Genomic DNA, 25,637 nt, shown 5'->3' with positions numbered 1-25,637 from the left:
CTACTTTCCCATTATCCCATGCTGCCTTTAACCTGGTCCTGACCGATGGAGCAATGGAAAGCCACTCTTTGGCCCTGAATGAACTGGGCCGGCAGGAAAAGACCACTCTTGCCATAGCACTGAGAATAAGTGGCACTGGCAGTGGGGAATTTCAAAATGAGAAAGTCTTGCCTGATATTTTTCAATTCACCAAAGCAGATATTGGTGAGAGGTATAAGATGAACACAAACACACTGATGAAAATGAGTCCTTGGAGTTTGGAGTATGGGGGCGGTGTTTGAACTGCCTTATAATGGGATGTGTGTGAAAATGAGGGGATTGACAATGAAAATGAAAAAGGCGAAAAAGACACAAGGAATGCATGTACCCAGGACCAACCCATATGGATGCTCAGTTGGCCAAGGTATACAAAAGTAGAATTCAAATCTAAGCTCTATCATAGAGCCCTACATGAAGTTTAGGATTGAACAGAGGATGATGGAGAAAAGGGGCTTACCATGTACAGGAAGGATATGAGAAGACACTTGATGAGTTTCTGTCCTCTCCACTCTCCGCCTTTTCAGTAAAGAGTTGTTTTTACTTTGTTACGTGGCCAGGCTACTGAACCTGTATTTTAAGTTTGTTTTTACATTTATTTTGAGCACTTACTGTGCACCAAGCAGTTTTCTGTGCTTTACACTATTACCACTTTGAATCCTCTCATATTCTCAATAACTCTAAGAAGTTAGTGTTATTCTCATTTTAGGAGTGAAGAGGCTGGGGCCCAGAAAGGTTGAGTAACTTGCCTGAAGGCATATATCTTAATAAGTGACAGAGCTAGAATGAGTCTCTGTTCTTGAGCCCCTTTTATACACTGCTGTGTCTTAGGCTGATGGAGGTTTAGGTGGGAAGTAGAATGGCAGAAAGCCAAAGTCAGCCAACAGGCTTAGTAACAGTGAAAATGTCATCAGAATTACGGTAGAGAAAGAAGAGTGTTGTTTTTTGTTTATTTGTTTAGTTGAGGGAAAGGAATTGAGATAAGCAGTTGCTGTGAAAAGTGAGATTTTGAGGAGGAATACGGGTAAGAAAGAATCTTGCAATCTCCCTCTGTGTGTTACATGGCATGGTTCTCTCCTGGAAACATCCTAAAGATGGTAAAGGCATATGTGACTCTTGAGGATTTTAGAGAATTGGATTTCTGTGTGCATTTAGTCACTCAATGCACTTAAGAAAGATTTTCGTGTTTTAGTAATCAGAATCAAAATGTGTTTAGTAGACACATCTTTTAGATGCTGAGATTGATGGGCCTGAAGAATGATCAAGAAGGCGCAGGTCACTTGACTGCCCCATGGCAGACTCCATGGTAAAAGCTGTAGTGGCAGAGGGAGCTCCTGTCATAATCTTTGATGTCTTCACAATACTCGGGTTTGTCCTGACACACGGTTTGGGAAATCTGCTTCCTGAAAAATAAAAATAAATGTAGATTGTGAAGGGCTGCCAGAATCTGAGAGGAAAGAGATATGGACAAATAAATCCAGTAGGGTTTAGTAATAGACGTAGTGTGCGATGAAGGAAGGTGTTTTTTATTTTTGGAAAGATACACTGCACGCATTTACTGGTTACCTCTGGGGAGCAGTTTAGTGTGGAGTCAGGAAGGGAACTGGGAAGGAAAAGGACTTAATATTTTTTAACTTTGTGCACTTCTTCATGGTTTTATTTTAGTAACACAAATATTTATTTTTATGGTTAAAAGAAAAAAGGAAAAGATTTTTAAGATCCATGTTTTAGCTAAGAATGTGACTGATAGGTCCGTATTACCATAAAGTTATTATGACAAAGTAAAGTTATTATGACAAAACTTTTGGAAGGTAAAACGTTAGCCACACATCATGTTTATGAAACATTTTCCTTTCAATTCAGTGGACCACATTGCTCTATATTTTCCAAAATAGTAGTTCTTAAGATGCACTTAAGAAAGATACTTGAGTACTCTTTATCAGAATCAAAACACTTAGCATACACGTTTTTGTCTCGATGTCCAGAATACTCTTGCTCAGGAATACATATGAAGTTTTTAGAAACATGGAGAGAGCTTAGAAATTTAGAAAATTTCTAAAGGTTCATAAAGGGCTCTGGATGTAGGTTGGGTTCCTCGGAAGCACAGGTCCGCAGGCTCATTTTTCTCTTTTCCCGGTATGAAGCGCTGAAGGTGATTCTCGTCTGCTTTGAGAGGCAGCTCGGAAGCCAGTGGTACTGGCTGAGCCTCCAAGTGAAGGAGATGGCTCTGCGGAAGGTGGGAGGCCTGGCCCTTTGGGATTTCCTCGACTTCATCGTGCGGACCCGAATACCCATCTTTGTGCTTTTGCGCCCTTTCATCCAGTGCAAGGTGTGGTGTGTGCTTCTCCTCCTGAAAGTGGCAAGCTCAAATGAATGTGTGGCTCTCTACTGAGGCAGGAATATGGCAGGAGTGCTCATGGTACCTACTGTTGCCAGTTAGTAGGGCCTGTTAATACTATGCTTGATGAGAAAACCACCCAAAAATATATTCCAGAGGATAAAATTTCACACTAGAAATGCCTTCACAGTAAGAGCTTTATTGGAGTCTGTAAAACTTTGCCCGCTCCCTACTAATCATCCCCCACTCTACCCACCCAAAAGATTGGTCCAGTGGAATAGTTTGGAGAATCTTCTATCTTCAGTGGCATGACTGAGATCTGATTTTAAATAAACGTATGAAAAACATAGGATACTTAACGTATGTTTTTCCTCCAAGACCCTCAGTACCCATCTACACTTGTCCTTTTCATGCCCCAATTTCTTAGGGCAGCGATTTAAAACGATGTAATTATTAAGCACTTCCTGTGTAAAGTGCCATTCTAGGAACATCACATGCATTACCTTATTTATTCCTCACAACAATGAAATAGGTACAGCAATTAGCCCATTTTATGGATGGAAAATTGAGGCCCTGAGAATGTTATGCCTTCCTTTCAGCTGCTGGCCCAACCAGCAGAGAATCATGAAGAGCTTTCCGCCCGGCAACATATTGCCGACCAGCTGGAGCGGCGCTTCATACCACGCCCTTTGTGTAAGAGCTCACTCATTGCTGAGTTCAACAGTGAACTAAAAATTCTAAAAGAGGCAGTTCATAGTGGATCAGGTGAGTGTGCATGAGAGTGTTGTGAATTTGTTTGACTAATGGAACTCACAGCCTACAAAGAATCCCTCTGTCCAGGTCACCACACTTTTTGGAACTATGAATACGTTAGCCATTTTGGTACACTGCTAGATTTGACCATTTCTAATAAGTTGGCCATTTGACCACCACTAGATTTGACTTCCTCTCTTGTCAGTAACAAAATAGAAATCAAAAGGATATCATAAGAATTTAGTTTTCCTTTTCTATATATTTTTTAATCTTCATTTTAGTAGTTAATCTCTTTCTTGAGTATTTAATTGGAAGAAAAATGGTTTAAATCATTACCTTTATTTCCTTTTTGAAAAGGAGAAGGGGGACATTCATTTATTGAGCTTCTATTTTATGGTAGATCATTTCCTTTAATCTATACAAATACCTTCAAGGTATATAATTGAAAGTCCCTGTAAAGAATGAGGAAACAGACAAGTAGAAAATAGATAAATAATTTACAAGTAAATAACTTACTACTGTCACATAGAAAGTGATTATTGTAAGGGGATTTTTCAACCAGGTCTCTGTGACTGATTTATAAAGCCTTTAACTTTAACTTTTCACACATTGGAAGGGGAAGGATTCCCTTAGAGCTGGCAAACTAGGAGGTACTTTCTTTACATTATTCTAAAGGCATTCTTTGAGAGTACATTGCTTTCTTATAACTATATGAGCAGCAGATTACTGAGGAAGGAAAATAAATCATTATTTGCCATTAGAGGGCAGTCATTACCCACAAGTAAAATGTAATGTGTGCTAGGTTTTCTTTTTTGTGGGAGGGAAAGGTTATTTGCTTTCTTTTGAAAGCTTTTATTGTTCTTTGCAGACAATGTGGTAAAATCAGAAAATTGACAGGTATAATCCTGGTGAAGTTTACACATTATCATTCAAATATTCTACTTTGTAATAAAATAACCTGACATAGAACTGAGGGGTATTTTATAGGTTGTAATTTCCAGAAAATGAGAATAAGAACAGTTTTGATTATGCATTGCGGGGTTCACATCAGACAACTTATTTATTACTTTGATATGCTTGTGTCAGATAAGATATATTTCTTAGTAAAAATTGCCAAGTTGGAAGCTACAATTCAGGTCAAATTTAATTTGCATCCTACCAACCTTGGAAAATAAAATAGAAAACCAATAAGAAAGGCAACAATGTCAAAGCATTTAATATTGTTACAGATGTTATGTTCTGGCAAGGGAACTATTTAATTATATCAGTGGCCAATATTGATTCTTTAAAATAAAAAAATCCCCACTTTCATTTGCAACTTTGTTATAAAGATCATTTGTCTGGGACACATTATTTAACTAACCTTTCCTAAAAAATACAAGTGGTCAGGGAGGACTTCGAAGTGGACATTTAAGATTCTCACCATGCATTTCCTTTGGTCTCTCAAATCCTCTAGCCTACCAAGGCAAGACATCCATCAGTACCGTGGGCACCTCCACCTCTGCTTACCGCCTGAGCTTGGCCACCATGTCCCGCTCTAACACGGGCACGGGCACTGTCTGGGAGCAGGACAGTGAGCCATCCCAGCAGGCTTCGCAGGACACCCTGAGTCGGACTGATGAGGAAGATGAGGAAAGTAGGTCATTCCAAAGAATCTGGGCGGAAGACATGGCTTGGCCATATGAGCAAGGGCTTGGGAAGGATTACTGCCCTTCTGACCTTTTCCGCTTCTGATCCCCTAGTCATTTTTACAAAAGGAGTTCTAGGGGAAATGTGACTGATTCCATGATTCCTAATGCCTGCATTTCTATAAATTCCTTGATATCCTTTGGTCATTTAAAAAGAATTCAGGAAAAAAGTAAATCGTTAGTGACTCCTAAATTTTCTTTAAACCTATATAGTCAACTTTTTCCACTAACTCCCATTTAAATTGTGGATAACTAACCAAGGAAAGCACTTATTCTCCTTTTTCCTGGATATCTTGCTTAGAGGGTTGATTGGAACTTAAATGGCCTCATTAGGCAAGGAAAAGTGAGCCGTGTATATGCCTAGGACTCAGAAAAGACCAGTTGGCTCTACCAGCCAGTATGCAAACCAGCAGGCTGTCTTGAGGGAAAGTACTCCAAATTTGAGTTAAGAGAATCCCCAGTGACTAGGTCAGCCCAGAAGCTTCTAAGGCATGTGCCAGAGATTTGGTGTTATGACACAAGGAGAAATACTACATATGTATTCTTCACAGGAGGTTATCAAAAGTAAAATTAGGGTGAAAGGTTCCATTAAATGCTACTGTCATTTCAGGGGTCTTAATATTGCATTAATTATTTTCCACTTGTGTGTTAAGATACTCTGATACAACGTTTATAGCAAAGGTGTGTTGTCAATGCCATATGAATGAGAACGAAATTTAGATCTTCACTCAGAGGCTCTCCATACCAAACAACAACAAAAAGCTCTACTCTGAACTAAATTAAATAGAAGAAATGAGAGTTGAGGTTAGAATTTTAATTAACTAAGATGAATAAAAGTGTTTTAATGTCCTATGACAGTTGGGAATGTAAGAGAAGAGAAAAAATAAATGCTTTGTCAGTACTTACCAGTAATATTTGCAGTTAGCTTCAGCGTTGGTCAGACAAGGGAAAAATCATATAGTCCTGTGCCTGGCCTATAGACACATTCCTGTCTAAATCACCCTGGTGACTGCTCATGAAAATACACCTAAAGTTGTAATTAAGGAAATCTTGACTGAGAAAACACCATGAAAGAGAAAAGGATCAGCAGTTTAAATATCCATTAAGTATGGGTAAAACTTAAAGAAAATCAATTTTTTCTTTAATGCTTGAAGTAGCCTCTCTCAGCAATTCTTATTAATTATATAGGAAATGATATCATCTATTTTTGTAGAGCTAAATATATTTTGCAGGTAACCTTGAAAATAATAGATGACCTAACCTGTAGGAAGGAGCAAGGAAAGAAAAGTAAGTAAGACTTAAAACAGGGATATCACTGGCCAAAAGCCAACACTAACATACTGATGAGGCAGCAGGGGGATTGGGGAGCCATGCAATTTTTTGCTTATATCTCTGATCACAGACATCATAACCATCCGAATGAAAGCAAGATTGCTAACAAATGGTATTGTGTGTTTGTGATATGGGTGTGTATTAATTTAAATAGGGAGGGGTATGAAAACCAGATCATTGTTTTGAATTAAACTTTCTTACATTCAATAATCAGACTTGTATTAAGGCCTATCAGGTATAAGATAAGGAAGAAGGAAGTATGAGAAAGATACGTTCTCTGCTTTCTAAGATCTTATAATAGATATAGTTATGTAGAGGAGATGAGAGACATTTGCAATAAAGAACACCTAACAAAAGAGTTACTGGTAGACAGCACATGATTAATCACCAAACAAATACTGGGGACATAAGTGTTAAGTGATATGTGAATACAAGTAAGGGGGAATAATCAATAGGATTTGGGAAAGGCCTTTGTAGAAATAGCTGAATCTATCCTACCATATTTTTTATATTTTTAAGACACATTTGTTTATTCTCTTCCCTGTGGACACATCTAAAAAGAAAATATCATTCTATAACAAGAATCAATTTTAAGTCAGTGATTTTATAGCAAATTAAAATTGCTAGTATGTTTTATATTCACCTTTTGATTTGAAATAAGTTCAATTAGAAATATGATTACTTTGATATTTTAAATAAATAGTATCAGATGATCTTATACAGTAGCACACATTCTTCAAAACTCAATATGTTTATCAAAGAATATTAGTGTTCATCAACAACATTAGCTCATTTAGAATTAAGTCACTTTGTCATAAATACTGTGCTAAAGTTAATTTTCATATGAATTTGAGTACATTAATTTCTGCTTCTGGTTGGGCGCGGTGGCTCATGCCTGTAATCCCAGCACTTTGGGAGGCCGAGGCGGGTGGATCACCTGAGGTCAGGAGTTCAAGACCAGCCTGGCCAACATGATGAAACCCCATCTCTACTAAAAATACAAAAACTAGCTGAGCGTGGTGGTGTGCGCCTCTAGTCCCAGCTACTCTGGAGGCTGAGGCATGGGAACCACTTGAACCTGGGAGGCGGAGGTTGCAGTGAGCCAAGATCACGCCAGTGCACTCCAGCCTGGGCAACAGAACGAGCCTCTGTCTCAAAAACAAAAAACAAACAAACCAAAACAAAAAAAACTCTGCTTCTATGGAGAAAACAAAATCACATACTTAAATTTTAAAATTTTGGTTAAAATAAGCATTTATTTCTTTATAGCTTTCAAATATTTTTCCTAAAAATATCTGAAATTGTCTTTCCCTCAGCAGGCTAGAAATTATTAACTGTACTGAATGTGGTTTTTGAATGTCAAGGAAATGTATTTGACTCATTCAATAACAAAGTCCCCTGAAGTATTTATGGAATGTTTTAAAAAAATTATGTGCTAGCTTTTCTCAAATCTTAAATTTGCTGATGCCTGTTGACTTTCACAAATAATCTACTTGTAAAAATTTACGTTTGTTTCATGAAGGATGTTCTAGTGTGGAAGGGTGGGAGATGTATAGATGCGAAGAATTATCATTACCCACAAAGGTCTAAGTTTTTTATCTGTATGAAGGGACCAATGATAATTTAGATTTACAAACAGCCCTAAGTTGTACACAAGCCAAGGACAGAACCCAAGTATAGCTTTGGTTGGGTTTTTCTGATCAGTGTCATAGTTTTTGTAACACTCTATTCCTTTGCCCCTTTTAGATGACTCTATAAGCATGCCCAGCGTGGTAAGTGAACAAGAAGCTTACCTCCTGAGTGCCATTGGAAGGAGGCGATTCTCCAGCCATGTCTCCAGCATGTCTGCACCTCAGGCTGAGGTGGGCATGCTACCCAGCCAGAGGTAAACAGCTATGGTTATATTATACTCTGCATTTGGGGGCAAAGTTAGAAATTCTGAAAATACACTCCTGTTATTCTACAAAGACTGAAAGAGAAGCAAGCAATGGTAATATTTTTAGATAGATCATTCCACAAAGGATTTGTCAACTAGGTTCCTGCAGGCAACACTTTGCAGTTTTCTAAGCCAAGCTAGTAGAAGGGATCCCAATTTCTGATCCAAGTATGGTCTCTCCTTAAAAATTTTCCATAGACACATGGTCTTCTTTCTGTTGTCAAATGGCATTCTTGTATTTCAGATTTATCATTAGCCAAGCTAATGATGGGTACTTGGCAAGAGTTAGGACCATCTTCATGTTTTTGGTAAAGTTTAGGCTTCTGATATATTATTAGTATTCAGTTGTAGGTAGTGACACTTAACCAAGCAGAAAAGGATCTACACCACTGCGTGTGACCTTGGGCAGGTCATTTAACCGTAATCCACAGTTCTCCCTCTGTAAAATGAAGAGGTTTGCTAAAATGATCTTTAAGGTAACTTCTCCATCTATAGTTCTATGATTCCATGACAAAACCCCCTTAAATATTTTGTGTGTTCTCTGTCTCTTAAGAATATAAGTAAAAAAAACTTCCGATATATATATATATATATATATATATATATATATATACACAATAAAAGTATAATGAAAATGATCTCACGTGAGTCAAAACATCTATCTTAAGTAGATAAATGTTTTGGAACCAATGATATTTTCACTTCAGGAATTGAGTTTTTCAAGGAATTGACCTTATGTGGTTTTAGTGTGTTGCTTATTTTTAATACCTATAGATTCATTGTAGTACAATTCACACATGGAAAATAATAAAATACAGGGCATATTCTGACATTCACACAAAACTAGTTTATATGTAGGAATAATTACCCTGTACCCAAATCCTTTCGCAAATGGTTCATGAACTACACAGATGAAATAAAATTTGTGAAACAAAGCCCAAGTTTGGAGAATATCAAAGAATAGGGTAAAATGATAAATCATTAATAAACAAGTTGCATACTTTTTAAGAAGGCAATGTTTTATGTAAGTACCATTTAATTATTACAAAGATTAATACTATATAAAGGTTTATATCGTTGTAAGAAATTGTTTTACCTACCATCTGGTAATTTTCCTTTGAAAAGAAAGTCTTATACACAAAAAGTGTGAACAAAATCAAAGCCAAACAATAACATGTCCAAAAAAAGATATAAAGCCACACAAGCAGCTAATATTGGTAGCTATTGGTATATTTTTAATTGCTAGCAATGTGCATGGTTCTATGAAGAATATTTTAAGAAATCAATTATTTGAAAGTTTTATTTAAATTATAGAATTGTAGAAATTTCATAAAGAGGTTTTTCATTGTTATTTACCTAAAATAACCAGGCCATCAATTTCCTTTTTACATATTCATTAAGGGGTCAAGTTGTTTGCAGGGAGAAAATTTGTCCTATTATACATATCTTGATTGTACATTTTCTTGATTTCTAGAAATCAAGAAAAAATAATATAGTTAAATAGTTTGGGCTTCATTCATATTTTGGAAGACTAGCGAAGGTAATAATACTATCTCTGTACATAAGGGAAAGTGAGTCTCTTCCTAGGGACAGAGGCTGTTTTTATAGTGAACTTTTAGGTGAGCCTCAATTCTTTTGGGCCAGGCACTCCAGTTTTCTAAATGGTTTAGTTCTTTCCAATTTAACGAGTATTTATTGAGTGCCTCACAGATGCTTAGTTCAATGCTAGGCACTGAAGGAAGGACAGATAAAGCATGACAGTTTCTGTTCACAAATCTCAGTTCAGCTACATACATATCAATCAATCGATAAACAATTTAATTATTCTCTCACCAACCTGACAGGTTTCTTCTTTTGGCATTTACAATTCAGTCACTAGAGGATGGAGAGTAAGGAGGTAAATGCGAGTTCCACGTGAATTTTCTAAGATATCTTCCTTCCGTTTGTTTACTTGCATTTTCATTGCAAAATTAGCAGGGAAAGTTGTGTTCTTTCTTTGCTTTTCTTAATGGCATCAGTTCCAAGAGCTTGGTTGTGGCAGTTCATGGTAAGTGGTTTCTGTGTGCTAATGTTAGAATGCACAAGAAAGAAGCAGGGTCCTGGTCAATGAAACACCATGTACATAAGACAGGTTAAAAATAATCACCACCTAGCCAAATGGGTACCAAAGGAAATGATAGTTTCATCTTCTACAGATTCATTCTGCAATGTGTTTCAGAGCCTATGGGCCCATTCAGAGTTCATTTTAACTCTTGACCAATAAATAGGTTACTCCTCTGAGAGTTGTATCCATCCAAAGCCCTTCCTCCCCCATTGCCTTGAATCCTATGTCTTGACAAACCCAGCACAAGGTGAAATGGTTGACTGTCTCCTTTTCCTTCCTTGTTCTGTTAAATCTATTTATTTTTGGTTCTTGGAAGCAGAAAATTGCATGCCTTTTTTCTTTTTTCTTTCATTTTCTTTCCCTAAATGCTTCATCTCCCTACCCCTCCTGCAGTGAACCTAATGTCCTCGATGACTCCCAGGGCCTGGCCACCGAGGGCAGCCTCTCTAGGTACAGTGTCAATGCTACCTGTCTATTGGTGTCTGTGCTGGGAAACTAGCTGTTCCCTGTCTCCTCTGTCTCTCTGTCTTCTCTGTCTCTTCTCGCCCCGTCTTAATATCTATTTCCATTCCTTGCCCTTTGTTGTTCATGAACATATGAGCCTGGAAGTCAAAGGTGTAGCAAACCCTCCTTCATTTTCAGCTTCAGAGCTAAATCTCAATCAAGTAAGCCTGAAAAGCTTACTTTAAAAAAAATTATAGAATTCTTTATGGGGCATTTCCCATGGATGTCTGAAAAGTCTGGTATGCCAAATGTTAAATTTATCCCATCTAATTATTCCCTCCCACACTGATATTTATTAAGAATTGTTTTTCAGAGGCCCTTTAATACATCATCAAGAAGCCCCTTATTAAATCAAAACAGGTCTTTTAGCTAATACCATGGATGGTAAGAAAATAGACAATGATGTTATAAAAAGAATGGTAATGTGGATACAATTTATATACTATAATTCCTTCTCTTTGATGCATGCTATTGGGCAGACTTCTATAGTAGCTTGTTCCAGCAACACTTATACAAAGAATGTCTGTTCTAGCACAAAGGTGACTCCAAAACTTGCATGAAATATCAGACACAAACAGTTCTTGGTAAGTAAGAGAAGTCTTATGATGCAAATAATGTAATGTCTTGACTATTGGTTTAAAGCTTCAGAAAAGGGGACTGCACCTTTAACACTCAGATAAACCACGTCAAACATTCCTAATCTTGTGCTGTTGATTCACACCTCTCAACTAATCCTCATTAGGGATAAGGCTTCTTGTTCATCCTTAGATTATCTTTGTGCCATCTCAAGAGATAACATTCCCTTTCAGGTTTGCACTATCTAGTGAGTACAATACACCCGTGTTTATTGCTTTATCACAAAGATGAGGAAATGTTGAGAGGCTGTTCCTGTGAAAGGTTGTCTTTTGTTTTCTTTGCATCTTGTTCAGATTTCACATTTTCTTTTGCAGTTGAAAATGGGAAATTTAGTCCATCATCGGGTGTATTTTTTTTTTTAACCAGACCCATACTTCATGACATTCGTGTTTGCCAGCCCTCGCCTTGACAGATCAGTCTCTTATTGGTGGTAAATGTGGAAGTGCTGCAGAGTGCAGACTTAATTCCATTAGCAGGAGCTTTGGGGGCAAGGAGGAAGTTGAGAAACAAAACAGTCCTCAAGAGGGCTTCCCTTTATTCACGGTGTTGGAAGAGATCTGAACCAAGTCTAGCAGAGTGTTCATTGCTTTCAAAGAAAGCAGGTATTTAATGTTTAAAATTACATGTGTGATGGGAACCTTGATTAGAAGACAATTTCAGTGGCCTACTGAGAGTAGAGAGTATTAAATCAGACTTCCACTTAGCTAGCTTTGTGCTGGAGCTTTTCTAATTAGGCCAAATTCTACTCTTGATGAGTAAGGATTGGTGAGAGAAGGCAGGAGTTTGAGTTTATTTTTATGAACTCTCCCAAGTATTTGGCCCCCTCTGGTAGGCTCAGGGTTCAGAGGACCTATCTGTAGTTTTCTAAACCAATTCAGTGTGTCCTGGTTCCAGTGTCAATGGAAATATACACAGAGTTTTTGGTAGGTGAGACTGGTTCAGAGCCGAAGCTATTGATTTGTCTATAACTGAATTAGTCAGTCATGGTAGTACTTTGATGACTGTCTTAGATCAACTGCTGTTGATCCGTTGTTTCTGTGACCATTGTGTTTTAGTTCTGGGTGTGAGTCACCCACACCCAGTTGTGTTCATTAAGAAATGGGAAGATGAGGCATTCACTTTGGCTTCTGAAATAATTCTAATAGCACAGACGCTTTCTACCAATCAGTAGCACATCCACCTTTGCCATACCCTGCAAATTGTATCTCTTGAACTACATCATGTCACCAAGTTCTCTTTGGAGGAGAGGAACTTTTGGCATTTACTAGGAGGTTGGTTTACAAAATAGGATATATACCTTTTATATTTAGTTTCCAGACTTTCTTATTTTTGGCATGAACTTCCTTTAAGCTGCAAACTCTTAAAATCCTGAAGTAGTAAGGCATTAACCAGGTAATAACACTTAGCATACACTCCAACACTGAGGACCTAAAATACACCCAAAGTAGTCCTAATGAAAATCTCGCCTTAAAGCTTAGAGAGTATCACGAAGATATCTAAGGGAAAATAATAAACTCTGCTGCTCCCACCCTCTTACAACATTTTACCAAACTTGCATGAGAGTTTCCTTTTGAAAGGACATTTGTTTTAGACAAAAGGGGTAAGTTGGATGGAGTGGGCTAAATGAGGAAGAGACCAAGACAACCTGATGAATAGGTGGAAATCAATAAAAATTGGCCATACCTATAGAAAATTACTTCTAGGATTTTTTTTAAAATGTGCTAACTGGTTTCTTTTAGATTCATCCCCAGAAATAGCCTATTAGAAACACTATGCTCTGCAGAAAAGATTCTTTGTATTGGAAATTAATAAGCTGAAATCATATTCCATGGGAGAATTCTCTTCTCTAGAGACTGTTGCTCTTAGAGATATAGAAATTCATTGTAGATGTTCCTTCTCTGTCTCTACCGTGAAACACACACACATATCTGTTGACATGTTTTCTCTCCAGAAGAATAGAGACATACAGAGGCTATTCAAGAACTTATGGCCAGATGTTTACACCAAAGAATTAGATTTTGGTTGGACATGTTAGAACATTTTGAAAGGCAGAAATTGACAGTCAACTCTAATTTTTTTAAAAAAAGGATTATAATGCTACTTGAATTTGCAAGGATACTTTTAATCACAGTGAAAAATAAAAATGTTTGAACAAGACTATATAGTCTAGGTGAAAAAAAAGAAAAATAACCTATATAGTGGAACCCATCTCATGATTATACACACTTTCAAAGCATAAAAACTTGGCAAGTACTCTCAAAATACCAAAAAATAAAAAACTTTTTTAAGTAGCTGAGAATTAACGACTAAGAAAATGTGTTGTGATACACAGATATCTACTTTGCCATTGCTAAATCAGTTCTCACGGGATATCTAAGATCCAGATTATTCCCCCTTTCAATGTGATTTTAGCCTGTAATCTCTAAATTATGTGGCACTTAAGATACAGTTTCTCAGATGTTGTTGAGGTTAAGTAAATTTTAAACAATAATCTTTTATTGAGAAAAGGGGAAGTAGGATTTAGTCTACTGCGTATTTCCCTGCTCTCTACAGATGCCTTATCGCTCCCGTGAAGTGCTAGCTTCATGCGTTCCTATCACAAGGCAATCACTCAGGGTAAATGATGATGCTTCATGTCTTTTGTGCCACCTGTAAATTTCTCTAAATGATATTAAAATTGAAACCAAAAGCACAGATAAAAGCAATGAAAATATGAATTCACTTTTCCATGTGCTGGTCTCACCTAGTGCTTCTATTTAAATTTTTAATTTCTGGGAAATATAATTCAATTTATAATTTTTTTGTAATTTTGAAATGAGCGATATTAATTTTTATTGCATTATTGAATGGCCCTTGTTTACCTATCCTTTATACCTTATTTATAAAGTGCATCCTTTATAAAGGATAACGTGTATATAGTGCATAAAAGATATACTTTATAAAATATATCCTTTATGCACTATATGCCTCCATAGTATTAGGTATATATTTCATTAGGAGATGCATACATATGTGTATATACTGCAATCCAGGCCATTATACTGATATAGGAGAGAAGAGGTCATCTATGTCAGAATTGTCTTCCTAACATTCTCTAAATTTCCCTAGCTTATAAATTACTTCCTTGCATTTCAAAAAATATGCTTTTGGTTTTTGTAGATAATATGGGTCACACCAGTTCTGCTGAGCCCCAGTTGCATTTACTTCTCTAAGACCTAGATTATATGGTTTACCATAGTGATATTTTTCATTGACTCAAAAATATAAGAGATTATTTACTCCTAAATATATTGTAAGATGTTAGCTTCAATTTAGAAACCTTTATTTGCTTATATCCTTATTGTTCCACCTTATTGCTTGGCCAAAACTATGGAAATCAGCCATATCTCATTCCCAAGATTAAAAATTTTAGGAAACCTGACTGGGTACCATGGCTCATGCCTGTAATTCCACCACTTTGGGAGGCCGAGGCAGGCAGATTACTTGAGGCCAGGAGTTTGAGACCAGCCTGGGCAACATGGTGAAACCCTGTCTCTACTAAAAATACCAAAAAAAAAAAAAAAAAAAATTAGTCAGGTGTGGTGGTACATATCTGTAATCTCAGATTCTTAGGAGGCTGAGGCATGAGAATTGCTTGAACGCAGGAGGTGGAGGATTCAGTGAGCCAAGATAGTGCCACTTCACTCCAGCCTGGGCAACAGAGCAAGACTCTGTCTCAAAAAAAAAAAAAAAATTAGAAAACCAGTTTTCTCTGTTGGACAGTTTTAAGATGTTGTCCCACTACTCTGACATATCTCGACAAATAGTCTCAACTTTTCAGAGCATGAAATATACATTTCACTTATCTGAAAAGATTCAGTTGTCTATTGGAGTATGATATTTTGTGACCACAAAATACAATATAATATTTTAAAATATGACTATCAAATATAACATAGTATTTCCCTAAAGGGAAAAATAATTTTGATTACTGCAGTTGTAGTAGGTAGGGACTATGATGGCACTGTTTCAAAAAATTTAAATAAAAACTGGACATAATATAGAGAGGTGCTTAGTGAAAACCCCTTAGTCTTCTGGTTCATTCTAGTATTGCACATCTTATAGTCATAAATCACAAATCCTGCAGATGACTGAAATATTACATGATGTGGAGAGAAGCTAAATTGAAACTTTTCATATGTAACTTCAATTTGATATAGACCCCAGAAAAAGAAACATGTTCTGTATAAATTATCATTGTGAACTTTTTTGGCTGCTTATTCCAAACTGTACGGAGTTAAGCCAGCCTTCAATATTCCAAATATAAACATGTTAGCAATCACATTTTTAGAGCGAGTATAATTTATAAGCCGGGATATTCCCAAGGATATATTTTGTAATTTCATCTTTGATGGGTGCATTCCATGATGAAATGCTATATCATTTACAGAACAGCTAAATACTAAAGCTATAAACTTGATATATCTCTTAGTTATAAGCCTCTCTATCCATAGAGAAAATTTCGATGCTTATGATCCTCTCCTGGAATAATCATCATGAAATTACCATTATGTTTTGACATTTAACACTCCCTGAGTAACATGAATTTCTTTTCTTTTCTTACACCATTTTTTCTCAGAATCACAGATTCCTGAATAAAAATGAGACAAGTGGACTGCCTCGATTTCATTTTCTCTGCCCTATTATTTTCAAAACATTTTATTACCTGCTTCCTTTTAGTATTCTAGAAGCAATAAACTCATTACAACATCAAATGTAAAACAAGAGAGCATGCTATGTACATCACTTTTCATGTTCAAACCATTGTACATCAACTAACTTCTTTTCTCTACCTTAATGGGAGGTAGTTGGTAAGTATTAACCTCCTCTTAATGGCCAAGGGAACTGAGGTAACATTTAGATGTCAATGAAAAATCCATTCCAATGAAAGCTTTGCTTAGTATTAGGAGAAACTTGTTTCTACTTTTGTGCATATGGTTATTGAATACTCTTTCCAACTTAACAGACATGTTAACATGTATAATTAATAAGGAGATGTCATTTCAAACATGCCAGCAACATAGTCTGGATTGCTTATCAGAATTTATTGCATTGTTCCTTTGGGTTAATTTTCTATCTTCATGGAAAGGTCACATCTGTTTCAAGATTATATATGTATAAGGATAATGCACATGGATATTTTTGAAGTTGACATTCAGGAGAACAAGAAAGTTTAAAAAGCACCTGTTTTGGTACTCTTTGTGAATTTCGTTAATGTGAACCCCAAATGGTATAATTACACCCTTATTTCATAAAAACGGTGATAAACCCTATTTGGAATCACATTGATTTTTTAGTGGAAATGTAAGACTTTTAAAAAATGACAAATGTGACTATGTCAACTTTGTGATGATTAACTAATTATTAATACAAAAGGGGAAACATCTGATTGCCTGCCTCGCCACCAATTTCTCTCCTACTGCAGCTGGGTATTTAAGTAGCTCTTTATTTAAAAAATGGAAATGGACAGATACAGTCTTTCTTTTCCCTGGCAGTTGCTGACTCTGGATTCCTCTGTGGAATATTATACTCTTAAGAACTATCTGTAGATGACTCTCCTTTTGCAAAGGCAAAGCAGAAATTAATTAACCATTAACCAAATAATCACATTGGCATCATCCACAGAATTGTAATATTCTCTGGGGCACAGGATACTTCTTTTCTTCACCCCCCACTCCCATTATAAATACCTTTTATACATGCATGCAGAATGAAAAAGGACCATGGGCCCATGCCAGTGTTTTCAGCTTCACCCAACACTAAAATAGCAACTATTTCCAGTCATTTTTTGCATACAAAAGACACACATACACAGTAAATTTGGGGGGAGCAGGTTGTTGCTTTTATCAACTGCATGGTATGTTTCAGTGCAGTTACTCAATTTTAAAGCTCCTGAGTTGTAATGATAGCTTAACTATAGCTATACTTTGCCAGCCTTTTAAATCTAAAACCATTTTTAAAAAAACATTTGTTTACTCAGTAGTCACAGAGACTTCAGGCTGCAAACGTGTTGAATGTGCCCCTTCACCCAAATAAATTCTGTGTCTGATGTGTTTGATATTTGTCCATCTTATTTTCATTTAAATTGAAATTTTAAAAAGATGTTCTCATCCATGTGATAGAGTTGTTTGTGTTTGTTTGTCACCACCGTTTCCCTTCCCCTTGGAAAAAAAAATTGAGATTAGAATATGACATCTTATACCTTTTGGTGGCTTCCAAACCAGGGGTGTGATCAAACCAATGTTTTCTGAATGATAGATACGGCATCAGTGATTGAAAACAGAATCTCAATTTTGGCAGCTTCGGGCTACAAGGCCTTGTTCTCCCTCCCAAACATTTGAAAACACCCATCCCAGGGACTCTCTCAACCATCCTTCAAAGATAATAGTATCTTTGAAGTGACTGTATCATACAAGTGATTTTGGCTAACACCCACCAGAGGACGGTCTCCTGTACTCTCTCCGGGGTACACTAACACTGTTGATGCTTGGCAGGGTGGCAAGTATACAGAGTGAACCTGGTCAACAGAACCTCCTCGTTCAGCAGCCACTGGGGAGGAAGAGGGGCCTGAGGCAGGTAAGTAGACCCTTAAAGTGCAAGAGAACCATCCTACGAATTGGAAGCTCTGTGTGATTTTTCATGCCCATGTATATTAAGATATTTTGCTGCTGGATGTGCCCGGAATCCCAGCTACTGGGGAGGCTGATGTGGGAGGATTGCTTGAGCCCAGGAGTTAGAGTCCAGCCTGGGCAACATAGTAAGACTCTGTCTCTAAAAAACTAACTAAATAAATAAAACAATGTTTTTTTTTAAAGTTTATATTTTGCATTCACCCTACCTAAAATAAGCAGCACAGAGCAACTTTAAAACGTGGTAAGTACTTAGGCAAGCCGAATGTTTCGATCTTCTATTTTAGCTCTGAATTTGCTTATTAGCAAAGCTGATTATGTGGTAAAGTAAGTGGGGCTATAATTCTATTTGTTCCTTACCCAGAAACCTTCTTTACCAGCCAAACTTACTGATAGAGGAAGATTTGTTATACAGTTGATTTAAGGCCTGTTTCTGCATAAAGGCAAAGAAAAAGAAGTCCTTTCTCATTTCAAGATTATTTAAAGCAAACTGAAGTAAAGATCGTCTTTAGAGATTTCCTTAGGTGGAGTTCTTTTACATTACTTTCTAAGTAAAAGTCTGAAAGCAACTTATCACTGTTGCTTCCATAGGAGCTTCCCATTATTGATTCAGGTACCAGGCACTTGGCCAGCATCTCAGGTTTTGAAAATAAACCTCCCCTTTGTTTTTTTTTGGTTTTTTTTTTTTGTTTTTTTTTCTTTTTTTATTTTATTATTATACTTTAGGTTTTAGGATACATGTGCACAATGTGCAGGTTTGTTACATATGTATACATGTGCCATGTTGATTTCCTGCACCCATTAACTCGTCATTTAGCATTAGGTATATCTCCTAATGCTGTCCCTCCCCTCTCCCCACACCCCACAACAGTCCCCGGAGTGTGATGTTCCCCTTCCTGTGTCCATGAGTTCTAAACCTCCCCTTTGAAAGCGTATGTTCAGCTATAAGTTTTAAATGAGCACAGGTTGATCAGTAAGCAATAGTTATTCACTTTGCATCCTAAAATTACTGAAATTCTCAAGTTTATGATCTAAATTATGTTAGTCAATGCTTTTGGCATATATAAAGGACTAATAATTGGGAGATGAACTAGCTAAAGGAAATGTCAGAAGAAAATACTTATAGTTAAATATGCAGAAATAAATTTATCAGCTATAAATGTAAGGAACAACCATAAGAATCCACAGAAACATATAAAGAAACAATTTCCTCCTAAGCAGTTAGACCCTCTTGCAAGTTTTATTCTGCCTATTCTCTTTAGCTAAGACGTCCTCTACTATCACGTCAGAAAACTCAGAATGAACCCAGAAATCGCCAAGGGGCTCGGCTGTCAACCACTCGGAGGAGCATTCAACCTAAAACGAAGCCGTCTGGTGAGGCCTCCTGTGTCCCTTCTGACTATACCACTGACATGATGCCATGCAACTCAGCCAGGAAGGCTTACAAAAACCAAGCTGATGGAAATAAGCACACCTTTGGGGAGGTGCTAACATAAGGGAAGGAGTTTCCCAGAAAACTGTAGTGTCTTTTTTTCTTCTTGCCTTCCCCAGTCCTTGTCTCTATCCCCATGAACCTAGAAAAAATGGAAGAGCCCAAGGTAAACCACCAATACTGGGAAATTTGACTATAAAAGGATGTGGTTTCTTTACTGAAGCCAAGAACTGAGTTTGCTATATGTCTCACTGAAGGTAAAGCTATGATGAATAATAGGGACTTTTAAGTCCTGTTGGCAGTTGTTATGAGGAATGATCAACTTCAATTAATATTCTGTACAAATGTTATTTTAGGCCATTTATGTGAAAATTATTTTTCTACCTAAGTCTTACTCTTTGTAAGAAGATAAAATCAAACATGGGCAAAATGTTCAAACATGCTCTCATTTATTAATAAACCAGCAATGTTTTTATTTAAAAAAATCCCCAGGAGACACTGGTTAAAACCAACTATTAAGCATTGACGGTCTGTTTCCACCAACTCCTCCCCAATTTACTGTTTCACCTCTACCTGCAGTGGATCAGAAACGATCTGTGACCTTCATTGAGGCTCATCCAGAGCCAGCAGCTGCCCCAACAGATGCGCTTCCTGCAACAGGCCAACTACAGGGCTGCAGCCCAGGCCCTTCCAGGAAACCAGAAGCAATGGACGAACCAGTCCTCACATCTTCTCCCGCCATAGTTGTTGCGGATCTCCACAGCCTGTCTCCCAAGCAGGTGAGGGCACTAGAGAAACAGGCAAGGCTTGCTCCCTGTGTACTTACTTCTAGCAGCCACTTGGATATGCACATTTATTCCATATAGTTAAGTCCAGGTCTGCAATGCTTTGTTATCCAAACAGATACTGCTCTTGCCATCATGAAAGAGAAAAATCTATATAAAGTATAGCCAGGCATATAACTACTTAAGAAGGACCAAGAAAAGCCTTGCTATTTTTACTTATGAAAAACCTAAGAGAAAATACTTTGCAGCTAAAACAGCTCTTTAAAACAGGTTTATACAGGTTGAGCATCCCTAATACAAAAATCTGAAACTTTTTTTCAGAAAAATTTGAAACTTTTTAAGTGCTGATGTAATATTCAAAGTTCATGCTCAGAGAAAATGCTTATTGGAGCATTTGGATTTCAGATTTTTGGATTAAGAATGCTCAACCAGGTAAGTATATAATGCAGATATTCCAAAATCAGAATCCAAAGCACATGTGTTTCCAAGCATTCAGATAAAGGATAGCTGAAAGACAGTTCAATTTAAAAAAATTAAGTTACCAGTTTAGATAAAGCCTCTAAATATAGAACCTCTATGTCCTATGAGATGAAAGGAACTTTTTGTTTTGATCCTTTTCCTCATTGTTTTGCTATTCTTCCTGCTGATATTTTTCTTGTTTTGGTATATTTTTTCTTTTCATTTTTATAAGTGAATTCTTAGAGTTTCAGATTCTTCTCATGTGGTATTTAAGGAAAACTAAAGGGCAATGTTACTGTATACATTTGTATAGTCTTTAATGGTTAAAAAACATTTTAACACTAAGCATTATTATCTCATTTGATCCTCACAGTCTACAAGATAAGCAAGACAAAAAATTGTGTTCATGTTACAGGTTCAAAAACTGAGGGTTAGAAAGTTGGAAAGGCCTACGTAAGGTCCTACCTATAACAAAGGCTGGAACTGGGACAAGCCATCTGATTCCTTTTCCAGTTACCACTAGACAACAACATTTTTTGATGTTCTTCTCTGGTACCCATCCTATCTTTCCATAATGTTATGATCCTTTTGATCACAGAGTGAGAACTTCCCCACTGAAGAAGGAGAAAAGAAGGAGGACACAGAAGCACAAGGTGCTACTGCACACAGTCCACTCTCTACCCAACTCTCTGACCCTGATGACTTCACAGGCCTCGAGACATCCAGCCTCCTACAGCATGGAGACACTGTCCTTCACATCAGTGAGGAAAATGGCATGGAGAACCCGCTACTATCTAGCCAGTTCACCTTTACTCCCACCGAGCTGGGGAAAACGGATGCAGTATTAGATGAGTCTCATGTTTAATTCTGTATCTTGTAAGCTCTGCAGGTATGGAGAAGACATGAAAGTGATCTCTCTACTACAAGTTCAATACTTTTGCTTGAAAAAGATTAATTACAAAATAGCACTTTACTTCTAATGGGTGGCACAAATCTGAATAGGTTTTGCTGCCAATACACATGATGTTTCATAAACATCTTAAAAGTCAATGGCTAAAAGGATTTAGTTGTGTGAAAATCATAAAACCAGGGAGGAATAAGGGGAAAGAGCCATTTCACTGCACATTGTTTATGATTCAAGAAGCCTTCAGCAGTTAAAAATATATACTATTCAGTGCTGCTTTCATAGAAATATTAACAAATGATATGATCTAAAAATAGAATGCAATTTTTTGAGATTACTCACATTATACATCTCATGCAAATATTTATTTTTATAGTTTAAAAAATATCAATTCAGGTTGGCTATACAAGTAGCAATTTACATTAAAAAATAATTAATAGGAAAAATATCACTTTGGGGAGACTAAATAACAAATATGCCTGCAGCCATTTTTGTTTTGATTAACAATACAGCCATTTAGAAGAAGAAAAAATACTATATAGAGAGCTGTCACTTTCAGATACTTATTTTTCAACTATCATTTTCATTGCATGTTGTAAATCAAAATGCAGATGGCATAAGATCATCCCATTTCATAATCTGTCACATTAGAATATTAGAGAATATTCTAGAAATCATCAGAAATAATTCTGAATTAAGAACCTAAACAGCCTATACAATTATAAAAACTAAATGTAAATATAATCACTTAAAAGAGATGGTATTCCTATTCCTGGCCCTGACTACATCAATACCAAGATTAGAAGATATGGGAAAATGTGATTAGTAATACTTTTCCTTATAGTATCCTGTGCCTGCCCTGGAGGGCATATTTTCAGATATTAAGGTTAGTGTTGTTAGAATCGGTTTAATAAAATAACATTTTCCTAATAGAAACAATATTCTTATGATACTTGGAACATCTAAGTTTATAAGGAAAAACGTATAAAGTAAGCAATTTCTTCATAGACACCTCCAGTTTATATATTTTACAAATAGGCCTTTAACTTGAAGTTCAGTTACTTCAAGAAAAGTGTAACACTTAGAAGGCTTGTGAGGCCAACATCTAGTGTGTTACTGATCCTATAGTAGGGCTGTGTATCATGTGGTTCACAATTGAATTTCAAAATTTTAACAGTTTACATTAGAAAACTGTTACCTAACAACTAAGCATATACAAACTCATATACATACTTAAATTGGTACGGTGGTGTATGTGTGTGTGTGTGTGTGTGTGTGTGTGTGTATGTGTTGTAGTCCTCAAGATGAAGTTAAATATAGACTTTGATTACCCTGCAATGAATTTAAAACACATTCTGTATGCTTAAACTTTGAGTGTGTTGGCTGTGAAATGTATACGTATATAAAGAGGATACCTACTAAACCCACCTTAATGATAAAGGAAAATTATTTTTTGTTAGAATTGCTTATTAAATAGGCATACTTTATACTGTGGTTTATAATTTCAAATATAATTTGGGGTTATGGTCCTATTCACTAAGAGAATGAAAGATATCCATGAGTTAAAGATAAAAGAACAAAACTAAAAATTTCAAATCTAACAATTCAGAAAATTGAGGCAGTAAATGACCTCTTTTATGTTTTACAATATTTTCATGTTATTTACAGTTAATGCTGAAATAATTCTCAAGTGCAGGAATATAAATGTTAAGTGGTTTTATGATTCCAAGCTGATATATTTCACCTGTTAAAAATTATGCTGCTAAATTAGCATTAGAGGCCTTATGTTTGGTAATTACAAGTGTCTGGGCTATTGTGCGTCTCTATATATGTGTGTGCTTTGTTCCAGTTTCTTCAAATTATCTATGTATAATTGTATGAAATATTTAAATAGCAAAGAAGTCAAAGAAGATTGTTAAATATCCAACAAGAATCATAAATACCTTTATATGTATTTAAAAAGTATTGGGCTGTTCTGAACATGATTATGCTGGTCTGTCTGCCTTTTAGCCTGACTCCTTCACTCTTGTGTGTGAAGTCTATTAGAAACTTTCTATAAGCTAAGCAATGTTGTATCTTGCAAAAAAGCCTCTACTCTGAGAAACAGGGCCTTATAGAGTAGGAATGTTTTCATACTGGGACTACTGAAATTTTGCAGATGTGTGCATCTGTTCCATTTAAGGTGCCCTTAAATGTGTTGAATGTAATGTGTTCAATGTTTATGTGTAATGGCTAAAGTATCTATATGTATGTGCATAAAACTGTCACAAGATGTATTCTCAGGAATACTGTTACCTGGAGTTTGAAAGGAATAACTATTAAAAAAAAGTTGGGGAAGACTAGAAAAAAGTTCAAGATAAATGTTCAAAATATTATTAAGTACATGACTAAAAGCTAATTACTACATATGATAAATGCAGTGTTTGTAATAGTAGATCATTTCTTAAGCCATGATACTTAATGATATTTATCTTATTCAGAGGAAAAACAAAAAAGGTACCCGCTTCCCATGTAGAAAAAATTAGACTCAACAAAGAGGTTGCTTCTTCTGAAATTAGCTTTTGAGAGACCTCGGAATGAACCATGTGTTATCCATGATAGTATGACTCAGATCCAACTAAAACAGTTTAAATTCTGGATATAGGATCTCCTATAGCAAAACATTTTACTTTCATTTTTCAGTATTTGCTGCTTTCTAGAATTCTATTAGATGAGCTATGTTATTTTTCTGAAAAAGAAACTGAGTTATTGAGTATATTAAGACAAGGCACTGAGAACTACAGTGTCAAAATCAAAAGGCATAAATGGGCATGGCAGTGCTGGTGGAAAAATCTGTGGTACTAGTGATCTGGTTAGGACCTGTTGCACAGGCTGGGAGTAACTGGTTTGCTGTTTCAAGCCTCCAAGAGTACCTTAAACAAGGTACTAGCTCCTCTCTTCTTTAGCGTTATATTCCTTTAGTCAACGAAGAACTTTCTCCACTCTGCTGCCCAGCTCTGAGAGTATCTGAGATGAGAATAGGATGTGTGTGGAGGGGCCTTTAGGGAAGAAAGGGTCATGAATGAATAGAATTACAGTCTGAAACATGAATTAAATATCCTTCCTCAAGTTATAAAGGATACTTTAATAGAACACAGTCTCCAGAATTTGCTGCTATCACACCAAGTCATGCTGTTGCCCTGTGACCTCACACTTCCAATTCCATGGCCTTGTCTTGGCAGGGAGTAAAAAATCCCACTTCTTTTTACTTTAGTGGGTCTCAACTGCAGCATTTCAGAAACAAATTTTGATTTGACACTCAGGAGAATAAAAACAAGTTGAGGGCAGAATGTATTTGGAAAAGCTTAAGACAAATTTACTGATATTATTTTATGATCATTTAGGATTACAGATCAATTTACCTCCATAAATCTTTGAATAGTCACTGTGACCACAGGATGAAAATCCTTTATTAGCCATTTTATAGGTTAAAACAAAAAAATGACTACACAGCCGACTTCCCTCAGATAACTTTGAAGTCTATTATGAGTACTGAATGACCAAAGAACATGGAAAAAATACATATGAATAAATACTGAAATGTTTATGAAAGATATTTATGAAAGATATTAAGACTTCTGTGTTTAGGTATGCACATATAATAAAATAAATCTAAAAACATTTAAGATGCCTAAGTTTCATTTCTTAACGTAGGTAATAGGTTGACTCATTCAGGCAGATGTTCATTTTGGATTCCTGGGGTGTGCCTTTGTTAATGCCTTGCTGTCCATCCTCAACCTCCCCAGTCTGGCCTGAGGTCACCATCCAATTAGACACCTCCAGTACACTCCCCGTCACCCCTTCCCACAAACTGAGCTCTACTCTACTCATGCTTTCCAAATCTACCTTTAAAAAAAATAAAAATAAACTTCTCTGCCCAGGTTTTGACCTACTGGAATAACTGGTAGATTTCCCAGTGGGATTGTTAAAGACTGGTTGTCCTCACAATGTGGCCAGAAACACGTGGTCCTGTGTCAGGAATTGGTGGATTCTTGGTCTCACTGACTTCAAGAATGAAGCCAC

The 25,637-nt window shown here is 36.5% G+C and overlaps 1 protein-coding gene and 1 long non-coding RNA gene across 14 annotated transcripts in view; one reads left to right on the top strand and one right to left on the bottom strand.

The window, feature by feature from the left end:
* The window catches only part of UNC80 (unc-80 homolog, NALCN channel complex subunit), a 231,472-nt gene extending 206,093 nt beyond the window's left edge, over positions 1 to 25,379 (top strand). For 6 of the 13 annotated variants that reach the window (XM_032754685.2, XM_032754684.2, XM_032754689.2 and 3 more), the window contains 9 exons: positions 2,181 to 2,365; positions 2,974 to 3,139; positions 4,584 to 4,763; positions 7,894 to 8,032; positions 10,581 to 10,637; positions 17,861 to 17,942; positions 19,258 to 19,369; positions 20,007 to 20,206; positions 21,270 to 25,378. In XM_032754685.2, the coding sequence (XP_032610576.1) occupies positions 2,181 to 2,365; positions 2,974 to 3,139; positions 4,584 to 4,763; positions 7,894 to 8,032; positions 10,581 to 10,637; positions 17,861 to 17,942; positions 19,258 to 19,369; positions 20,007 to 20,206; positions 21,270 to 21,536 (1,388 nt within the window). In that variant the 3' untranslated portion in view covers positions 21,537 to 25,378. Of the gene's footprint in view, positions 1 to 2,180; positions 2,366 to 2,973; positions 3,140 to 4,583; positions 4,764 to 7,893; positions 8,033 to 10,580; positions 10,638 to 17,860; positions 17,943 to 19,257; positions 19,370 to 20,006; positions 20,207 to 21,269 lie in introns of all 13 variants that reach the window. The other 7 variants (XM_032754682.2, XM_032754681.2, XM_032754680.2 and 4 more) reach the window with 4 other exon arrangements.
* On the bottom strand, positions 2,370 to 5,750 carry LOC131383497 (uncharacterized). Its single transcript, XR_009213564.1, has 3 exons — positions 5,722 to 5,750; positions 3,464 to 3,579; positions 2,370 to 2,386 (listed from the first exon to the last, which is right to left on the bottom strand). It is a non-coding gene; the product is annotated as an uncharacterized LOC131383497 (long non-coding RNA).
* Positions 25,380 to 25,637: the final 258 nt, after the last annotated feature.

The sequence above is a fragment of the Hylobates moloch genome, unplaced genomic scaffold, assembly GCF_009828535.3.
Source record: "Hylobates moloch isolate HMO894 unplaced genomic scaffold, HMol_V3 SCAFFOLD_1, whole genome shotgun sequence".
Lineage (NCBI taxonomy): Eukaryota > Metazoa > Chordata > Mammalia > Primates > Hylobatidae > Hylobates > Hylobates moloch.
The sequence above is the reverse complement of the archived record's forward strand: the minus strand, read 5'-3'. Positions and strand labels throughout refer to the sequence as shown.